The sequence below is a fragment of the Rhinatrema bivittatum genome, chromosome 3, assembly GCF_901001135.1.
Source record: "Rhinatrema bivittatum chromosome 3, aRhiBiv1.1, whole genome shotgun sequence".
Taxonomy (NCBI): Eukaryota; Metazoa; Chordata; class Amphibia; order Gymnophiona; family Rhinatrematidae; genus Rhinatrema; species Rhinatrema bivittatum.
In genome coordinates this window covers 242,262,878-242,282,548 of record NC_042617.1, presented here as the reverse complement: position 1 = coordinate 242,282,548, position 19,671 = coordinate 242,262,878, and the positions used below count along the sequence as shown (strand labels likewise).

Below are 19,671 nucleotides of genomic sequence, written 5' to 3'. Positions count from 1 at the left end.
GAGCCTAAATTTGGCTTCCAGAACCTCCCTCTCACATTTTCCAATGTCGTTGGTGCCCGCATGTACTACGACAGCCGGCTTCTCCCCAGCACTGTCTAAAATCCTATCTAGGTGATGGGTGAAGTCCGCCACCTTCGCACGAGGTAGGCATGTTACCAGGCGATCCTCACGCCCACCAGCCACCCAGCTATCTACATTCCTAATAATAAGCTTTACATTATCACAGACTAATGCACTTTAGTACATTAGTCACAATTTTTGGGCAAATCAAAGCCTTGGAATGCAACACATTTTATAACATCTCTGCAGAGAATATCTTGTTTTGTTTCGGACTACTAAATCGGGACCAATTACAAGAAGTACAGTTTTTACTACTGATGGTTCAGCTTCCTTATTTGTAATTTCCCAGGATCAGTCAGTCGTCGTTTTTTCTGGTGGGGTGGGAGGCCGGGGAAGGGTTGCACCTTATAGTCATGCTTCTCGTACATTAATACTAATGTGGACTACTGGAAACTTTTAGGCTTGCCATCTCCAGGGTTTCCAGCGCACGGAGAAAGTTTGGGGTGAGCAAGCAAAGTCCAAATGATAGATGCAGATCCACAGCATTAGATCCTTCTAACTCCCAAGGCTGAAGCTACATAAAAAGCACAATTAAAAATAATCACCTCCAAACGAGGAACACGTGTGCTTGGAAAGCAGGTTACAAACGTACAGCCCGGGCGCGATGCGCGGCACTGACGGGCCCCCACGCGGCTGCCTTCTGCGCCTGCGCACTGCCAACCTCGGCAGCCATGTTGGATTTTCGCGCAGCAGTCGGGCACTGATTTTTGTGGATGATGTAGATATATTGGTTTGAGCGTGGGGCGGGTGAACTGGTTGCTGGCGCCGGTGGTTCAGCTTTCATCTATCGTGAATTGAATAGTGCTCGGCGTGGTTTTCTCTGCTTGTCCGTAAGTCATTTTGAGCTGGGCGTCGGGGAGAGCAGGAGAGGTGGTGGTGGGGGGGCCCGGGCCCCCGCTGTTGCCGCCGCTCCGCCGGCGCCATGAACGCCAGCTTCGAGCTGTCGCGCCGCAACCCGCAAGAGGACTTCGAGCTCATCCAGAGGATCGGCAGCGGCACCTACGGGGACGTGTACAAGGTGAGGGAGCCACTTTATCCTTGGACTGCGTCGGGGCTTCGGTGATGGCAGTGACTTACTGGGGAGGCTTGTATTTAGCTTATTGTTCTTTATTGTATTATTGGTTACTTTTCTTCTTTTGTCTGCTTATGGCGTTGCTCCTCTAAGAAAGGAGAAGGCGCCAAGAAAGGGTTTCCAGAGTTCGGGATCTTGGCTTGCAGGCCCGATAGGATCTTGCTGCAAAATAAAGTCCAGCCCCGAGGAAAACCCATGCCTCCTTTGAAGTGCTAATCATGTGGGTTTGTATATCGGGGAATAGTTATAGCTTTTTATTTTAGGAGTTTGCTCACACTTGTGGCAAACTGTTCTATTGCAGGGCACATTGTTATTGCTCGGTATTACGTTTTTGCTCTTTCTGAGATTTAAATGGACTTGCAAGGTTCCTAATCCATTTCTGAAGACCATGCTTTCTGGGTCAAGTCATTTCATCTTGTAGATAATGATGGTAACATTAAATGATGGCAGAAAAACAAATTGGTCCATCCGTTTTATCCAGTTGAGATTCTTCTTCTTTGGGTAGATAAGTATCCATACAGAAACCAACACCAGTCACCCCCCCCCCCCCCCCCCCCGTGCTTTATTTTATAATCTGAGCTGGACTTTGACCTCCATAGGGATCCTTTGACCTCCATAGGGATCCTAAGTAAACCTATAATCTGTTGATGTCATTGTATGGAATGAGTGTCTGGCTTCTGCTTTTCAGAAGTAAGAAACTTTGCCGTTTTAGTAAATGCAGCTTTCGTTAAAACATCACTGAATGTTGTACTCCAAAGTGATAAAGACAAACAATCACAGATTATCAGGATGTTTTAATTTGGGAGCATGTTTATCTGTTGTTGTCATAGATATGAAAAGGCCCATATTATCTCGTGGAACAGGAAAAAAATGGCAGAAATCTTGCAGAGGAAGGTAGTTCCCAAAAAGTAATTCTAACTAGATAAAGGATTGGTTAACTTGTTTTGTTAATTTCATAATACACTCAGAATTGAATATATGTAATGGGTTTTAATACTGCAGTGACTTAAGTACTTTGCAATACCCGGGTTCAGTTTTAGTTGATTTGGAGAACAAGCTCAACTACTTACTAAAAAAATCCCAAACTTAGTACTTGCATAACTATGGGTGTGATGTCCAGCTCATCCATGCTTTTTGAAAATAAACTTAACTTTATTGTATAAAAAAGTAAATTGGCTTTTAGATCACAATGAACATCTGAGGTGAATTTTTTTTTACTGTGATTATTCTGTGTTGTATCAGCCATTAATAAGGTAAATGTTTTTCTAGTAGTTGGTAGGAGGTTTTGCACACTTAAGTTAAAATGCATTATAGATGAATGGAGTTAATCTTTTTCTGTAAATGTTATAGTTAGTCATCAATTAGATGGCTTTGTTATTTCACATGTGACTCACTGTAGATGGTATCTTAGTCTCTCACAGGTTATTGAAATTTCAGTTGATTTTAGAGAGAGGGAGAATGATAAAGGGAAAAAAGACAATATTGTGAGCTCTTCATACTTTTTTGGGTGGAGGAGTGGTCTAGTGGTTAGAGCAGCTGCTGTGAACAAGGGAAGTTAGGGTTCAAATCCTGCTTCTCCCATTGCTTTTGACTGTGAGCAAGTCTATTTCATCCTTCATTGCTTTAGGTACAAACTTAAGGCTTTATTAATTTTTTTTATTTCTCATAAACATAGAATGGGGAAAAAGCTTCAGTAAATGAGGCTTTTAGATTCTAAACTATCTCTGGGTGGGAGCTACCTACTATACCTGATTGTATTCCATGTATTCACCCACCCCAGTGGGACTCAGCGACTTGTGGAACCTTGCCTTCTTAGTGGGGGCTGGAAGGAATAAACTGGAAACCTGACCTCACTCCACTTCTTTGATTGGAAGGAGTTGATATAGTAGCTGTACTATTTCTCCCCCCTCTGGATTGTTCATGTCACCCGTGCAGCACATCCAACCTGAACCAGTGCCAGTTGACAGGGGACTTGAACTGGAATTGCTTGCATGTCAGTGCTGTGAGCTGAGCAAAGGACCAGTTTAACAAAATTGTTTTATGCATATTTTGCTATCTTCTTTCCCAATATGTTAACAGTGCTTCATGATACCTTGCTATGGCTTCAGCTGTCCCTCTTATTTTTAATATCAGAGCTTCTTATCCTTGCTGTTCTTACTTCAGAGGAGTGAGTGCATGTGAGTATGTTTGCCACCAATGTCACTAGGAGTCATGTGAATACAGTACATAGTGTGAATCTTGTTTTGCATATTCACATTATAGGTAGGCACAAGTAGTGACAGATTTGGGCAGATGCTGCCCCTAGGCGCACTGTGCTAGAGCTATGCCACCCCCACTTGATTACCCATGAACCTTTGAGCCCCCCTGCCCCCATACTCCAGTGATGAAATCCTCTAATTGCAATGAGCACAGGGACTAAACAAGTGCACACAGACCTCATCCACTTCTGCAAAATAGAAGCCCGTGAAGAGGCAGGGCACTAATGTGCAGGCTTAGTCCATGTGCCCACTGCAATTTGAAAATTGGGTTGCTGACATGGAGGTTTGGGGGATTGGCAGTCTGCATGGTGACGGGGCATGAAAATTGCTGCCCTAGGCACCAGCCTAGTAGACTAGTGCTTAAATCCAGGCTTGAGAACAAAGACCTGAAGAATACTTAAGAAAATGACATTCATTGTAATTGATACGTAATTGTTAAAGAAACTGCTCAAACCCCTTCTAGCTATACAGTATACTATTTAGTGATGCCACATTCCAGCCTTACATAACACTGACTTCATTAGAAAACTGGTTGAATTAAGCTGACTTCACAAGAAGGACTTTGTTACATGCACAAATCTTTGAGGCTGAGTAATCATACCAAGTGAATATTGGTGTTAACTTTCTTAGAGCACAAATGAAGGTGGAGAAAGAATGCAGTACACACAGTGGGTAAACCACAATATATTAAAGTGTAACGCCAAGATATGTGCGGATCCTTAAACATCAAAACATGAATTAGTCAATATGACAGGTGCCAAGCGACATCAGTCTTTAATGAGTAGATGTATGTAGATGAAATACAAGTAGGTTCCCCGACATGGACCGTGTTTCGCCACTCTGGCTATGTCAGGAGGGACAGAAGCCCCAAAGTAGTCATTTTAAACATGTGACATAAGAAATAATAATAGTGGTCTTTCAAGCCACCTGGACTTCTTCACATGTAACCTGGAGATGCCAAGCTATATTATGTCACATGTTTAAATGACTAGTTTTGGGCTTCTGTCCCTCCTGACGCAGCTGGAGTGGCGAAACACTGTCCGTGTCTGGGGACCTACTTGTATTTCATCTACATGCATCTACTCATTAAAGACTGATATTGCTTGGCACCTGTCATATTGACATGTCATCTTTTGAAGTTTAAGGATCGGAAAGTATCTTGGCGCTACACTTTACTATAATGTGGTTAACTTTCTTAGTATATGTATCTTTTAAAGACCAAATTGTTAGCAGCAGGTAAAATTGCTGATGAGAACATTTACTGGTCTATCTTGCTGCTTTTCTGTAGTCTGTCACAGAAAATAGCATTTTGCAATTTTGGTATGGCACAGCACCTTGGTTACTACTTTATAGAATTTTAAAGGATGCCTCACTTGGATCCAAGTTCCCCCTTCTCCTATGAAAAGGAAAGATAGACCCAGGAGCTCTTTAATGAAAGAGGACAATTTTAACAGTGGTTTTAGTGGTTAGTCAAAAAAATAGATGGTATGTTTTCTTTCCCTCACCCCCTGCCTCCTTCAGTTATACTCTGTTACCATTATTTTTGATGGTGTTACTATTACTGTATCACTGTAATTATATATAAGCCATCACTGGGCATCATAGGGCGATTCTTTGCAAAAACTCATAAAAAATTTATCTCAGTAAGCTGTTAGCTGTTTCTTTCCTAGGTGCCACTCTTGCAGACTTTACTAGTGGAAAGAGAAGAGAGCATAGATATTGTAGTTAAAAAAAAAAATTTGGCCCACTAAAGCACTCCTAGGCTTCCTCTTTTTTTCTTTCTTCAGGAAAATGAGTGACCCAGTTACCAGATGCACTATCAAACTGTTTGTTCTGTCATTTTTTATAACTGCACAGCAAGGAGTCTAAGGTTAATGGCTAAACCAGCATGACTATTGAGAACATGCATGCCTGACTCATATGGGAGGCATGCTTTCAGCCTGGATATCAAGTGTAAACAAAGCTGCCACATACCAATTGCAAAACACATTTTTTTCGGAGTATTATGAGAGAGTGCATGGGAATCTAGTATATAATGCTTGTAGTGTCAGTATGAGCTGCTAGTATTCGAGATGTGGCCAAAAATCATGTGTTTTTTTTTTTTTTCTTCTTTTACTATAATAGTTGGAGACTTTTTAAATAGATCGGAAGTTAATTTACAAAGTTGTAGCAATGGAACTTTCATTCCTTAAAGTACTAATTTTATTGTGCCTTAAAAGGGTATTCACGCCATCTTAATGTTGCAGATCTGCTCCTGTACATAAATACACTCATAGAAGTAGTATTAAACTGTTACTTGTTCAGGTCCCCATAGCAGTAGTCTTCATTTGGTGACAAGTTCATCAGGGGACCTATGTGTTTGGAGTTCAGTAAGTGGTAACCTATGCTAGCACATGTAGTGAATGGTATGCTTCCACTCAGTCACCTTAGTGTGTGCTGTTGCAAAATCCAAAAATGAAGGTTTATACTAATGAGGCACACCTCAGAGTGATTTTAAACTTACGGAAGTAGTGCTTAGGCCAGGGGTTCTCGGTGAGTGCAGATGGCTTTTGTTTTCAGAATGTTTATGATTACTATTGGTCAGATGCATTTGCCTACAAGTGATTTTTAAAAACCAGTTTGATTTATTTATTTATTTAAAAACGTTTCTATACCGTTGCTAAGTTAAATACCATCGCAATGGTTTACATGTAGGCATAATTTGGTTGCCCTGAAAACCTGTTATGACTGTAGTTGAGAGCCCATGGATTAGGGCTTCATACTTATTCAGGTGTGGATACTTTCAGTTTATGGTGTAAAAGGAGTCATAAAATATTCCCTGCAGGTACAACTGTTGTGCTTCTACTCCTACATTCTCTCTCTGCCACATACTAATTTAATTGATAGCTTTTTGTATCTATTTTATGACAAGCCACCCCCAACTCTGCCTCCTTCTCTCTTCTTCCCATCCTCCCCAGTTTATACTTTCTAGTCCTCTCTTTTTAGATACTGGGAGGCCCAAGACACTGGCTTTCTCCACTTTGGTAAACTTCTGGTGTTTCAAACCTGCTGTCCAAGCTCCATTGTGCTAAGTTTAATACAGCCTTGAATTAGGAGCTAAGCTTTATATGTGTTAAATTTATTTACTGGTCTGTAAATAGGATGGTAATGACTCATTAGATCAGGAATTCCCAAACCTCTCCTGGGGACCCCACAGCCAGTCAGGTTTTCAGGTATCCACAATGAATATGCATGAGATACATTTGCATATCACGGAGACTCAGAGTATGCATATTCATTGTGGATACCTGAAACCCGACTGGCTGAGGTGTCCCAAGGACAGGTTTGGGAAACCCTGCATTAGATCATTACCATGCTACCTGTGGATGTGTTGCATATATAAGCACATTAAAAAGATATTTAAAAGGTGCTATTTATACTATAGCTTGACTGGACAGGACTAGAATACAGTTTGCTGCCTTTCTAAAATCTTCAACAGATGCATAATGAAATGCACAAGGATACTTGGAATGCTCCCATCACCTAACCTGAAGCCAGGTTTCTGGGAAAGAAATTTTGCAATATTGAACCTGTATAATAAGTTCTGTTTTAGCATATGTGATAAGTACACTGACTTTTTTTGTGTGCATGCAGTAAGCTATTTAGAAGGCCTTTACATTTTGGCTCACCTGCACATCTGTTGAGGGCTTCAGAAGAAGTTTCCATTAAAGCAGGATTCCACTTGGCTGCCCGGGAGGAGAGAAGGAGAAGACCAAACAGACATTTGTGTGTTATGGCCATTTTTTGTTCTATCAGTTAAGGGTTAATGTCTCTTGTCAGCTAAGAAACTACTCTGCCTTTAAACATTAATGGTTTTCCAAACTGATTACATATACTGTAGAACAAATAACCGAATCTTTTAATTCCTGGATGGAAGAGCCATGTTTTCTAGGTGTGGCCTTTGTGTTTGTCTTGGCAGGTATGGATACCTTGGGCCTTGGCAGTGTTCTTAAATTCCTTTCAAATTTTCTGAGTAGAGTTTTCATTTTTTTTTCTGTGATTTATTTACAATATAAGCTGTTGGGGTATGCAGCTGTCTGACTGGAATACTCTTGTTAAGTGGTTTGTCTTTTCTGACAGTGGTTGTTTTTTTTTTTTTTTATAGTATATATGGGAAGTTTAATGCAGATGATTTGGCCAGGGTTCAGACAGTTATGTCCCTAGTGGACTCAGGTGGCAGAGTGTTAAATCCTCCAGAAGAACAAGAAGGGGCCTTCCTCGGCTCATTATTTGGATCTTATATTTGATCTTAGCCGTAAGGCTTTTTTGACAGTGTACTGTGATTAGCTTTTAGATATATTGTCAAATGAGTTTTTAAGAAATCCTGGCTACAAATATTGTTGAAATAAGGTAATTGTTTTTGCCCAAGTAGTACCCTGTTCCAGCTTAATCAGAACCAGTAGTGGGATTCTGATGCCATAAACTGTCATTTGCACCTACCTGGTAGTTCTCTCCCCCTCCCCCTGCTCCCCGCCTGTTTTAATAGACCTAAGATCCCACTGTTCCTAATGTGGTCATTGCAGCAGTGGTTCTGAGGCCAATAATCTTGCATCAGGATTCCTCCTGAAACCGTGTGTCATACGCAGGGTCCTAGGTTTTCATTTTTAACCAGTTTTCACTCAAAGTCCTAGATTTTGCCAAAGGTGACAACTGGTTTAAACTAATATTCGCCATCATTTTAGGCTGATTAAAAACATGCTCCAGAGCTGCAGACACATTGTTTTAAGTCATTCAGCCACTGCTGGAAGCCAGTGTGGGCCAAAGTACATGCTGTGTTTCAAGTTCCACCCTCCTGTGCTGCCCATGCCATGTTTCAAGTCCCACCTTCTCACCCCCAAGCAGCCGAAGTGCCTTGATTTTGTTTTGTGGTGATTTTCAAAAAATTAATATCCTAGATCTACATGCAACTTTATTTTAATTGCAAATAAAATTTATAAAAAATATGTATAAAACACTTAGGACTCTATGACTTATGATTATATTGCAGACGCAGTCTTTAAGACTTAACTCAAAATATGAGAATTTGATGGCATCTTTATATGATAGTCATTTCACTGAGATATAGATATTTAGATATAATTTGATCTCAACTACTCCCATCTGGTGGATTACTGTTTTGTTTAAATTTCTATCCACTCTATTGGGTTGTTTGAATTTAGTATTGTGAATACATTTCAAGCAGGCCCTGTCCACCAGAAGCACTACCCAACAGGCTCCTTGGCCCTTCATAAAAATAGAAGTGCAGTGTTGCAGAGTGGGGTGGGGGGGGGGCGGTGTTAAGGGGAAGAGAAGGAGATTCTCAGTGAGGTGGGAGGAGAGAGAAAGGGGCTTGCTAGGAAGGGGATGCCGCTAGGTGGGTGGATAGGAGAACCTGTTAATGTTTTATAGTCCTGGCTTCTGTTCATCAAAGTAAACTCTGACATTCATCTGGAAAAATTATTTTTTGAACTTATTTTCTCCTGTTTATGTTCTTGTCATAAGTAGTAGTATATAAGAAGCTGTCGTATTGGGTCACACCAAGGTGCCAACAAACCCAGCATCCTGTTTCTAACAGTGGCCAATCCAGATTACAAGTATCTGGCAAGTACCCAAACATTAAGTAGATTCCGTGCTCTTAATGCCAGTAATAGCAGTGGCTATTTCCTAAGTCAACTTGATTAATAGCTGGTAATGGACTTCTCTTCCACGAACTTATCAAAACCTTTTTTATACCCAGCTACACTAACTACCTTAACCACTCCTCTGGCAACAAATTCCAGAGCTTGTTTGTGCGCTGAGTGAAATAATTTTCTTCAATTTGTTTTAAATGTGCTACTTGCTAATTTCATGCAGTGCTTCCTATTTGTCCTATTATCCGAAAGAGTAATTAACTGATTCATGTTCATCTGTTCTAAACTTCTTATGATTTTATAGACCTTTATCATATCCCCCCTCAGCCGTCTCTTCTCCACGCTGAACAGTCCTAACCTCTTTGGCCTTTCCTTTTAGGGCAGCCGTTCCATCCCCTTTATCATTTTGGTCGCCCTTCTCTGTAACTTCTCCAGTGCAACTATACCTTTTTTTTGAGATGTTGCAACTAGAATCGTACACAGTACTCAAAAGTGTAATCTCACCATGGAGCGATTGTTGTGTCTGGTTCCTGACGCCCTCTCTCCACCCTCCTTATCTCTTCGGCGCCTCCCTTTTCGCCCGCGGAAGTTTGGCTGCTGCGGCGTCCTTCTGCCGAAGTCCTCTGACGTCCCCGGACCGGCTGGACACTGCAAACTGCCATGTTTCCTGGAGGCCTAGGGGGTGCGCGCGCAGCCCTGACCGAAGTACCGTTGATGGCCCGAATATCGGGGGCGTCTCCCGAAGATGACGTCACCTGTGACTGATATATAAGGTCTTAGAATTTGCTAACACATCGAGTTAGCAAGGATTACTCTACCTAAGCTACTCTGCCTCCTCGGACTTACTAGGGGTACCCGCTCCTCGGGGGCCTCGTTACCAGACTTAACTCGGTACTCTCTTCTGCCTGGAAGTCATCACTGCCAACTACATCAGTGAGTTACCATTGCTCTCTCAGAGCTTTCCCTGGAACCAGGTACTCACTCCTCGAGGGCCTATACATTCCAGCTCCTGGGCTTCTATGAGACGTTGTGTGTGTTACCATCTGGTTCAGTACATGAACTCTGAATACCCTGCCTACTCACTATATTTTAGTTTCTCTACAGCTCAGCCTCCAGGGATCGCTGTTCCAGTATCTGAGGGACTACAGCCCAGCTGGGCCATTCCCGCTCACTACTGCCACCTCTGGTGGTTCAGTATACTGTCTAATGAAAGAACTAGTGTGTGTCTGTCTCCATACTCTGAGCCTGACCGGTGGTCCCTCTCGGGATCTTCCCCTGGGGGCATGGTCATCTGCCACCGGTCCAAGGATCCACCCAGAACTCTCCTAAATAACAGATTGCTAATTCCAAGCAGACTGTTAATTCCGAACTGAACAGCGATACAGAGGCATTATGACATTTTCCGTTTTATTCACCATTCCCTTCCTAATGATTCTTTTTGTTTGCTTTTTTATCTGCCGCAGCACACTGAGCTAATTTCAATGTATTATTCACTATGGAACCTAACATTATATAAATACAGCATGTTTTATTTTTCCCTATATGCAAAACCTTGCACTTGTCCACATTAAGAACATAAGAAAATGCCATACTGGGTCAGACCAAGGGTCCATCAAGCCCAGCATCCTGTTTCCAACAGTGGCCAATCCAGGCCATAAGAACATGGCAAGTACCCAAAAACTAAGTCTATTCATGTAACCATTGCTAATGGCAGTGGCTATTCTCTAAGTGAACTTAATAGCAGGTAATGGACTTCTCCTCCAAGAACTTATCCAATCCTTTTTTAAACACAGCTATACTAACTGCACGAACCACATTCTCTGGCAACAAATTCCAGAGTTTAATTGTGCGTTGAGTAAAAAAGAACTTTCTCCGATTAGTTTTAAATGTGCCCCAAGCTAACTTCATGGAGTGCCCCCTAGTCTTTCTACTATCCGAAAGAGTAAATAACAGATTCACATCTACCCGTTCTAGACCTCTCATGATTTTAAACACCTCTATCATATCCCCCCTCAGTCGTCTCTTCTCCAAGCTGAAAAGTCCTAACCTCTTTAGTCTTTCCTCATAGGGGAGTTGTTCCATTCCCCTTATCATTTTGGTAGCCCTTCTCTGTACCTTCTCCATCGCAATTATATCTTTTTTGAGATGCAGCGACCAGAATTGTACACAGTATTCAAGGTGCGGTCTCACCATGGAGCGATAGAGGCATTATGACATTTTCCATTTTATTCACCATTCCTTTTCTAATAATTCCCAACATTCTGTTTGCTTTTTGACTGCCGCAGCACACTGTACAGACTATTTCAATGTGTTTTCCACTATGACACATTAAATTTCATCTGCCATTTAGTTGCCCAATCTTCCAGCCTCTCAAGGTTGTTCTGCAATTTTTCACAATCTGCATGTGATTTAACAACTCTGAATACTTTTATATCATCTGCAAATTTGATTCTCACTCACTGTATCCCTTTCCAGATCATTTATAAATATATTGAAAAGCACCGGTCCAAGTACAGTCCCTGAGGGACTCCACAGTTTACCTTTTTCCACTCAGAAAATTGACCATTTAATCCTACTCTGTTTCCTGTCTTTTAACCAGTTTTGTAATCCATGAAAGGACATCGCCTCCTATCCCATTACTTTTTTGTTTCCGTAGAAGCCTATCGTTTGTCAAACGCTTTCTGAAAATCCAAATACACTACATCTACCAGTTCACTTTTATCCACGCATGTATTAACCTCTTAAAAAAAGTGAAGTAGATTTGTGAGGCAAGACTTCCCTTGGGTAAATCCATGCTGACTGTGTTCCATTAAACCATGTCTTTCTATATTTGCTCTGTGATTTTGATCTTGAGAATAGTTTCCACTATTTTTCCCGGCACTGAAGTTAGGCTCACTGGTCTATAGTTACCCAGATCACCCCTGGAGCCTTTTTTAAATATTGGGGTTACATTGGCCACCCTCCAATCTTCAGGTACAATGGATGATTTAAATGATAGGTTACAAATTTTAACTAATAGATCTGAAATTTAATTTTTGAGTTCCTTGGGAACCTAGGGTGCACGTCATCTGGTCCAGGTGATTTGCTACTCTTTTTTTTTTAGTTTGTCTGGCCTACTACATCTTCCAGGTTCACCGTGATTTGGTTCAGTTCATCTGACTCCTCACCCTTGACAACCATCTTTGGAACTGGTATCTCCCCAACATCCTCATTAGTAAACACAGATGTAAATAATTCATTTAGTCTTTCTGTAATGCCCTTAACTTCCCTAAGAGCCCCTTTAATCCCTCGATTATCTAACGGTCCAACAGACTTCCTCGCAGGTTTCCTGCTTTAGATATATTTAAATTTTTTTTTATGAGTTTTTGCCTCTATGGCCATCCTAATTTCAAATTCTCTCTTACCTGTCTTAGCAATGTTTTACACGTAATTTGACGATGCTTATGCTTTTTCCTATTTTCTTCAGATGGATTCTTCTTCCAACTTTTGAAGGACTGTTTTTGGATAAAATGGCCCCTTTCACCTCACCTTTTAACCATGTCAGTAATCGTTTGGCCTGATAAAATCAACTGATAAATTCCCAGGAAAAATAAAGAACAATAAAATGAAAACAAAGGTCTCTAGATAAGGTGGAAAGAAGGCAAAACGATTACCGGCATGGTTAAAAGGGGAGGTGAAGGAAGCTATTTTAGCCAAAAGATCTTTATTCAAAAATTGGGAGAAGGATCCAAAAGAAGAAAATAGGATAAAGCATAAATATTGGCAAGTTAAATGTAGGACATTGATAAGACAGGCTAAGAGAGAATTTGAAAAGAAGTTGGCTGTAGAGGCAAAAACTCACAGTAAAAACTTTTTTAAAATATATCCGAAGCAGAAAGCCTGTGAGGGAGTCAGTTGGACCGTTAGATGATCGAGGGGTTAAAGGGGCACTTAGAGAAGATAAGGCCATCGCAGAAAGATTAAATGATTTCTTTGCTTCGGTGTTTACTGAAGAGAATGTTGGGGAGGTACCCGTAATAGAGAAGGTTTTCATGGGTAATGATTCAGATGGACTGAATCAAGTCACGGTGAACCTAGAAAATGTGGTAGGCCTGATTGACAAAATGAAGAGTAATAAATCGACCGGATGGTATACACCCCAGAGTTCTGAAGGAACTAAAAAAGGAAATTTCAGACCTATTAGTAAAAATTTGTAACTTATTAAAATCATCCATTGTACCTGAAGATTGGAGGATAGCAAATGTAACCCCAATATTTAAAAAGGGCTCCAGGGGCGATCCGGGAAACTACAGACCGGTTAGCCTGACTTCAGTGCCAGGAAAAATAGTGGAAAGTGTTCTAAACATCAAAATCACAGAACATATAGAAAGACATGGTTTAATGGAACAAACTCAGCATGGCTTTACCCAGGGCAAGTCTTGCCTCACAAATCTGCTTCACTTTTTTGAAGGAGTTAATAAACATGTGGATAAAGGTGAACCGGTAGATATACCGGTAGTATACTTGGATTTTCAGAAGGCGTTTGGCGAAGTTCCTCATGAGAGGCTTCTAGGAAAAGTAAAAAGTCGTGGGATAGGTGGCGATGTCCTTTCATGGATTGCAAACTGGCTAAAAGACAGGAAACAGAGAGTAGGATTGAATTGGCAATTTTCTCAGTGGAAGGGAGTGGACAGTGGAGTGCCTCAGGGATCTGTATTGGGACTCTTACTTTTCAATATATTTATAAATGATCTGGAAAGAAATACGAGTGAGATAATCAAATTTGCAGATGACACAAAATTGTTCAGAGTAGTTAAATCACAAGAGGATTGTGATAAATTGCAGGAAGACCTTGTGAGACTGGACAATTGGGCATCCAAATGGCAGATGAAATTTAATGTGGATAAGTGCAAGGTGATGCATATAGGGAAAAATAACCCATGCTATAATTACACAATGTTGGGTTCCATATTAGGTGCTACAACCCAAGAAAGAGATCTAGGCGTCATAGTGGATAACACATTGAAATCATCAGTTCAGTGTGCTGCGGCAGTCAAAAAAGCAAACAGAATGTTGGGAATTATTAGAAAGGGAATGGTGAATAAAACGGAAAATGTCATAATGCCTCTGTATCGCTCCATGGTGAGACCGCATCTTGAATACTGTGTACAATTCTGGTCGCCGCATCTCAAAAAAGATATAATTGCGATGGAGAAGGTACAGAGAAGAGCTCCCCTATGAGGAAAGACTAAAGAGGTTAGGACTTTTCAGCTTGGAGAAGAGACAGCTGAGGGGGGATATGATAGAGGTGTTTAAAATCATGAGAGGTCTAGAACGGGTAGATGTGAATTGGTTATTTACTCTTTCGGATAGTAGAAAGACTAGGGGGCACTCCATGAAGTTAGCATGGGGCACATTTAAAACTAATCGGAGAAAGTTCTTTTTTACTCAACGCACAATTAAACTCTGGAATTTGTTGCCAGAGAATGTGGTTGGTGCAGTTAGTATAGCTGTGTTTAAAAAAGGATTGGATAAGTTCTTGGAGGAGAAGTCCATTACCTGCTATTAAGTTCACTTAGAGAATAGCCACTGCCATTAGCAATGGTAACATGGAATAGACTTAGTTTTTGGGTACTTGCCATGTTCTTATGGCCTGGATTGGCCACTGTTGGAAACAGGATGCTGGGCTTGATGGACCCTTGGTCTGACCCAGTATGGCATTTTCTTATGTTCTTAACACTTATATAAATGTTATTGCCTCACAGAGAACTAGTTTTCCATCCCAATGAAATAACTTTACAGATTGCACCACTACTGTCAGTCTTTCTTTTTATGATATGTCTGACTGACAGTGGGTACTCCCTCTTTGCAGATGGATAGGGAACTTCATTTTTGGTTTTTATTTTTTTAATTTTCTCAAGAATGTATCAGGGAGGAGGAATAGCCTAGTGGTTAGAGCAGTGGACTATGAACCAGGAGACCAGGGTTCGAGTCCTGCTGTCACTCCTTGTGACCTTGAGCAAGTCACTTTACCCTCCATTGCCTCAGGTACAAAAACCTAGATTGTAAGCCCTCTGGGGATAGAGAAATACCTACAGTACTTGAATGTAAACCACTGTGAAATCTCAATTGAGATCAAATGTCTGTATATATAAAATAATAATAAGGGTTTATTATGGGAAGAACAAAAACAGGAGAAAACCAGTGGAAAAATGTGACTTATTTTTCTGGGTATCAGTTTATTATGGTGGACAGAAGCCAGGACAATAAAAGAATATTTAAAGAGATTCTTCCACACTCTCAGTAGCATCCCTATTTCTACCCTATTTTATATATATATATATATATATTCTACCTTCGTGCTAACTTTTGTGCTTTATGTAAAATAAGTTTAGTTATGTTTGTTATTTAATTAACCTCTATTAAGCTGTCTAAAAAGTTTGCATTTACATTTTTAATTCTAGATGTTCTATGTATCGGACTAAGGAATTATATTTCCTACTTGTTCAGTTTGCAATGTAAACCGGCCTGATTTGCATTTTATGCAAGAAGGTCGGTATATAAAAATTAAAAATAAATAAAATAAAAATATTCCTTGTCTAGCATATCCCTTTCTTCCCCCATACTCCCACCCACTGCAATAGCATTCAACATTTCTATTGGTGGTTCCAGATATTTCCTCTCTCCTTTTGGTGGCATGCAGAGGTTCCTGTCCTCTGCAGCACTGTACTTCTTTTTCATGGTCCAAAGAGCCTTCTGGGAAGTGCTCTTGGCACTACAAGCAGCAGGCACTTTGGCCGCTTGGTGGAAGGGGTAGGCAGGTCTTTAAATAGCATATCAGCAGTATTGGAGGGCACATGCCTACGCTGGAGTAAGGAGGGACTTGAAACACTTCAGGTGTTTTAGCCTGCACTAGCTTCCAGCAGTTTTTGAAGGCCTTGAGACACAACTGCAGCTCTGTAGCTGCTCTTTAATCATCCTAAAATTAGGGTGAAAATCATTTTAAACAAATTGTCAATTTAGAAAAAATCCAGGAATTTATAGATGAAAATGCCTTCAAACTGAAAATGAAGGACCCTAGATATGTCATAATCAGTTAGACCCTACTTTTTATATCTGAGTCCTGGCTGCATAGCTATGGTGTAATTCTTATAAATGATGTTTTCTCTGTTAGTTATACTTATGTTCAGCAAGTTAGGTTACATAGGTGAGGTGGAGGAATTTTGATAAATTATAAGACACATCTGACCATGCAATGCACAGATCTGTCAATGCCATCTTTTATAGATGTCCAAGAAAACACGGAGGTAGGCGATCTATGATACCGTCAGGTGAACACAAAAGGAATAGATGCCTTGATCTTTTCCGGTGCTTTTATTAATGCAGAGACGTTTCAAATAAAATTGCCCGACTCAGGCCGAGTTTCGCAGCTTTGCAGCCGCTGCCTCAGGGACTCTAGTATCCAAATCTCTGATGTTGTATGATCCAATCAAATGTCATAGTATACCAGCACTAAAAGAACAACTTATACATGATGTTTCAGAAACGCACACTGGTATACCAGTGTGTGTGTGTTTCAGAAACGCACACTGGTATACCAGTGTGTGTGTGTTTCAGAAACATCATGTATAAGTTGTTCTTTTAGTGCTGGTATACTATGACATTTGATTGGATCATACAACATCAGAGATTTGGATACTAGAGCCCCTGAGGCAGCGGCTGCAAAGCTGCGAAACTCGGCCTGAGTCGGGCAATTTTATTTGAAACGTCTCTGCATTAATAAAAGCACCGGAAAAGATTAAGGCATCTATTCCTTTTGTGTTCATCTTTTATAGATGTTACTGAAAGTCCATAATTGGACATTTTTGTTTATACCCCAATCCCCAAAACCTTCATGTTGCTGACTTTCATATCTTATTAGATTTGTTTTTAGTGTCTGTGGCTCTTAAATATGACATTCATTATTATGGTTGATTTTAATACCCACTTTGATATAATTTGTAGTAGGGCCCATGAATTATGTTCTTTCCTAACAGCACTTTACTGTGAACAGTTGATAGTTTCTCCTACTCATTAAGCTGGCCATATCCTTGATTTATTTGTCTCACCAGAACTGGGTATCTCAGGTTAAGAATCTGTTGATTTGTGACCTTTTGTGGTCTAATCATTTTCTTATTACATTTAAAATACATTGTCAGATAAAAGCCCGGACTTTAAATCGTTGTGTATGGAGATCGTGCGTCCTGAGGTTTATATGCAACAGTTTTGTCAACTCTGGACTAGTGAAATTGAAAAATTGGAGATCCAGTTGAGCATTCCCTTGAGGTATGGGCATGCCAGTTTATTGAATCCCTGTGACCAAGTTGCACTATAAATAAATGGGCAAGTGTCAGATCTTGCTCTGCCCCTTGGTTTTCTAGAGCATTAGTAGAATAGAGAAAACGTTTGTGAAGGACTTTAAATGAAAAAAAAAAAAGGAGGAAATGTAAGCATGAGGATTCCTGATTGATCTGCTGTTGATCACTGCAAGAATTTATTTATTTATTTATTTATTTTGAAAGTTTTGTATACAGACATTCGTTAAGAAAACATCACATCGGTTTCCATAGAACAATAAATAGCCAACAGGGCTTTACAATGAATCTGATAAAATAAACTAGGGAGGGGGTGGGGAGGAGGGGGAGTGGGATAAGAGGGTGTGGGAAACCAAGGTTATACTGTACATATGGGTTAACATAAAAACATAGTTAAATACAATTATAATTAGCGTACATGAGAATTATAGTTAATACAAATATAGATAATGTACATTGAAAACTCGGAGGATAGAGTTAAGAAAGGGGTATTCGGTGGGGGCCTAGAGGGGTGAGGGGAGGGGTAGGGGGTGGAGGTGGGGTGTGGTAGGAATAGGGGGCTCATGAGTAGGATCGGGCGAACAACCAGGTCTTGAGGTTCTGTCTGAAATTCTTAGTACAGGTTTCAAGGCGAAGGTGGGTGGGCATAGAATTCCATAGGGAGGGTCCAGTTAGGGATAACGCAAGTTGCTTGGTGGTTGTTAGATGGAAGAGTTTGGGAGAAAGGTGTGTTAATGTTTGCGGTGTAGGGTGCTTTGGTGGGTCTGGAAGAGGAACGTATGTGTACATTTTCTGAGAACCAGAGCATGTCTGGATTGTGGATGTCTTTGTGGATAAGTGTGAGGGTTTTAAATTGAATTCTGGCTGTGATGGGGAGCCAGTGAAGTTGTTTGAGGATAGGTGTGATGTGTTCTTTTCTGCGGGTGCCTGTCAATATCCTTGCAGCAGCATTTTGAAGTAGTTGCAGGGGGGCAAGGCTCTTCCTCGGGAGACCTAAGAGCAGAGCATTTGCCTAGTCTATTTTAGATAAAATGAGGGCTTGTAGGGCTGTTCTGAAGTCATTGAGGTGCAGAATATGTTTGAGTTTTTTGAGCATGTGTAATTTGAAGTAACAGTCTTTGGTGGAGGAGATAAATTTCTGTAGGTTGAATTGTGGGTCAAGTGTGACACCTAGGTCTCTTACAAGTTGCGAGAGGACTGGAGGAGAAGGGGGGGAGTTGGCTGAGGGTATGGGTACGTGGTTGATGGGTTGGGGTGAGATGATCATGAGTTCAGTCTTGTTAGGATTTAGGGCTAGATTGAGTTGGGTGAGTAGACAGTTGATGGAAGAGAGGGCACTGTCCCATCTTTTTAGGGCGTTGGGGATGGAGTCGGTGATGGGGATAAGCACTTGCACATCGTCAGCATAGATGAAATGCGGGAGGCCGAGATTTGAGAGTAGCTGGCAGAGGGGGAAGAGGTATATGTTGAAGAGTGTGGATGATAAGGAGCCCTGGGGTACGCCCCTTGTGATGTCGATTGGCTCGGATTCATGGTTTTCAATTTTTACCTTGTAGTGTCTGTCCTTCATATATGAATTAAACCAGCGAAGTGGGGTCCCAGAGATGCTAATGTCGGCTAGCTTGTCGAGTAATATAGAATGGTTGATAGTGTCGAAGGCTGCGGAAATGTCTAATAGGGCAAGGATGAATGTGTGACCTTTGTCAAAGCCTCTGATGACTAGGTCGGTGAGGGAGAGTAGTAAAGTTTCGGTACTGAAGTGCTTTCTGAAGGTGTGTTGTGATGGAAAGATAATCTGGTGCTGGTCTAAGTAGTTTGACAGTTGGGTATTAACTGTTTTTTCAAGGACTTTGGCAACGAAGGGGAGGTTGGAGATGGGTCGGTAATTGGATAAATTGGAGGGGTCAAGTTTCGGTTTCTTAAGGATGGGTTTTACTATGACTAATTTGAGCTGGGTAGGAACATCTCCGATGGACATGGAGGTTTTGATAATATCTGCTAGCGGTTGGGAAATGCTGTCTGGGATGGTCAGCAGGATTTTGGAGGGGATCATGTCAGAGGGTTGTGTAGCGGGTCGCATTTTCTTAAGTATGGCAGATATTTCATAGGAGGAGGTACTTTCGAATGCATCCATTTTGTGGTCTATTTCTTTGGGGGTGAATTTGTTAGGTGAAGGGGCAAGGGGAAAGTGGGAGGCAAGGGTAGAGATTTTGTTGTGGAAATACTGAGCAAGCTGGTTG

At 41.0% G+C, this 19,671-nt stretch overlaps 1 protein-coding gene across 2 annotated transcripts in view; it reads left to right on the top strand.

The window, feature by feature from the left end:
• Window positions 1-743: 743 nt before the first annotated feature.
• MAP4K3 (mitogen-activated protein kinase kinase kinase kinase 3) overlaps window positions 744-19,671 on the top strand; it is a 1,052,401-nt gene continuing 1,033,473 nt past the window's right edge. For both annotated transcript variants that reach the window (XM_029594354.1, XM_029594353.1), the window contains exon 1: window positions 744-1,138. In XM_029594354.1, the coding sequence (XP_029450214.1) occupies window positions 1,043-1,138 (96 nt within the window). In that variant the 5' untranslated portion in view covers window positions 744-1,042. The remainder of the gene's footprint in view (window positions 1,139-19,671) is intronic.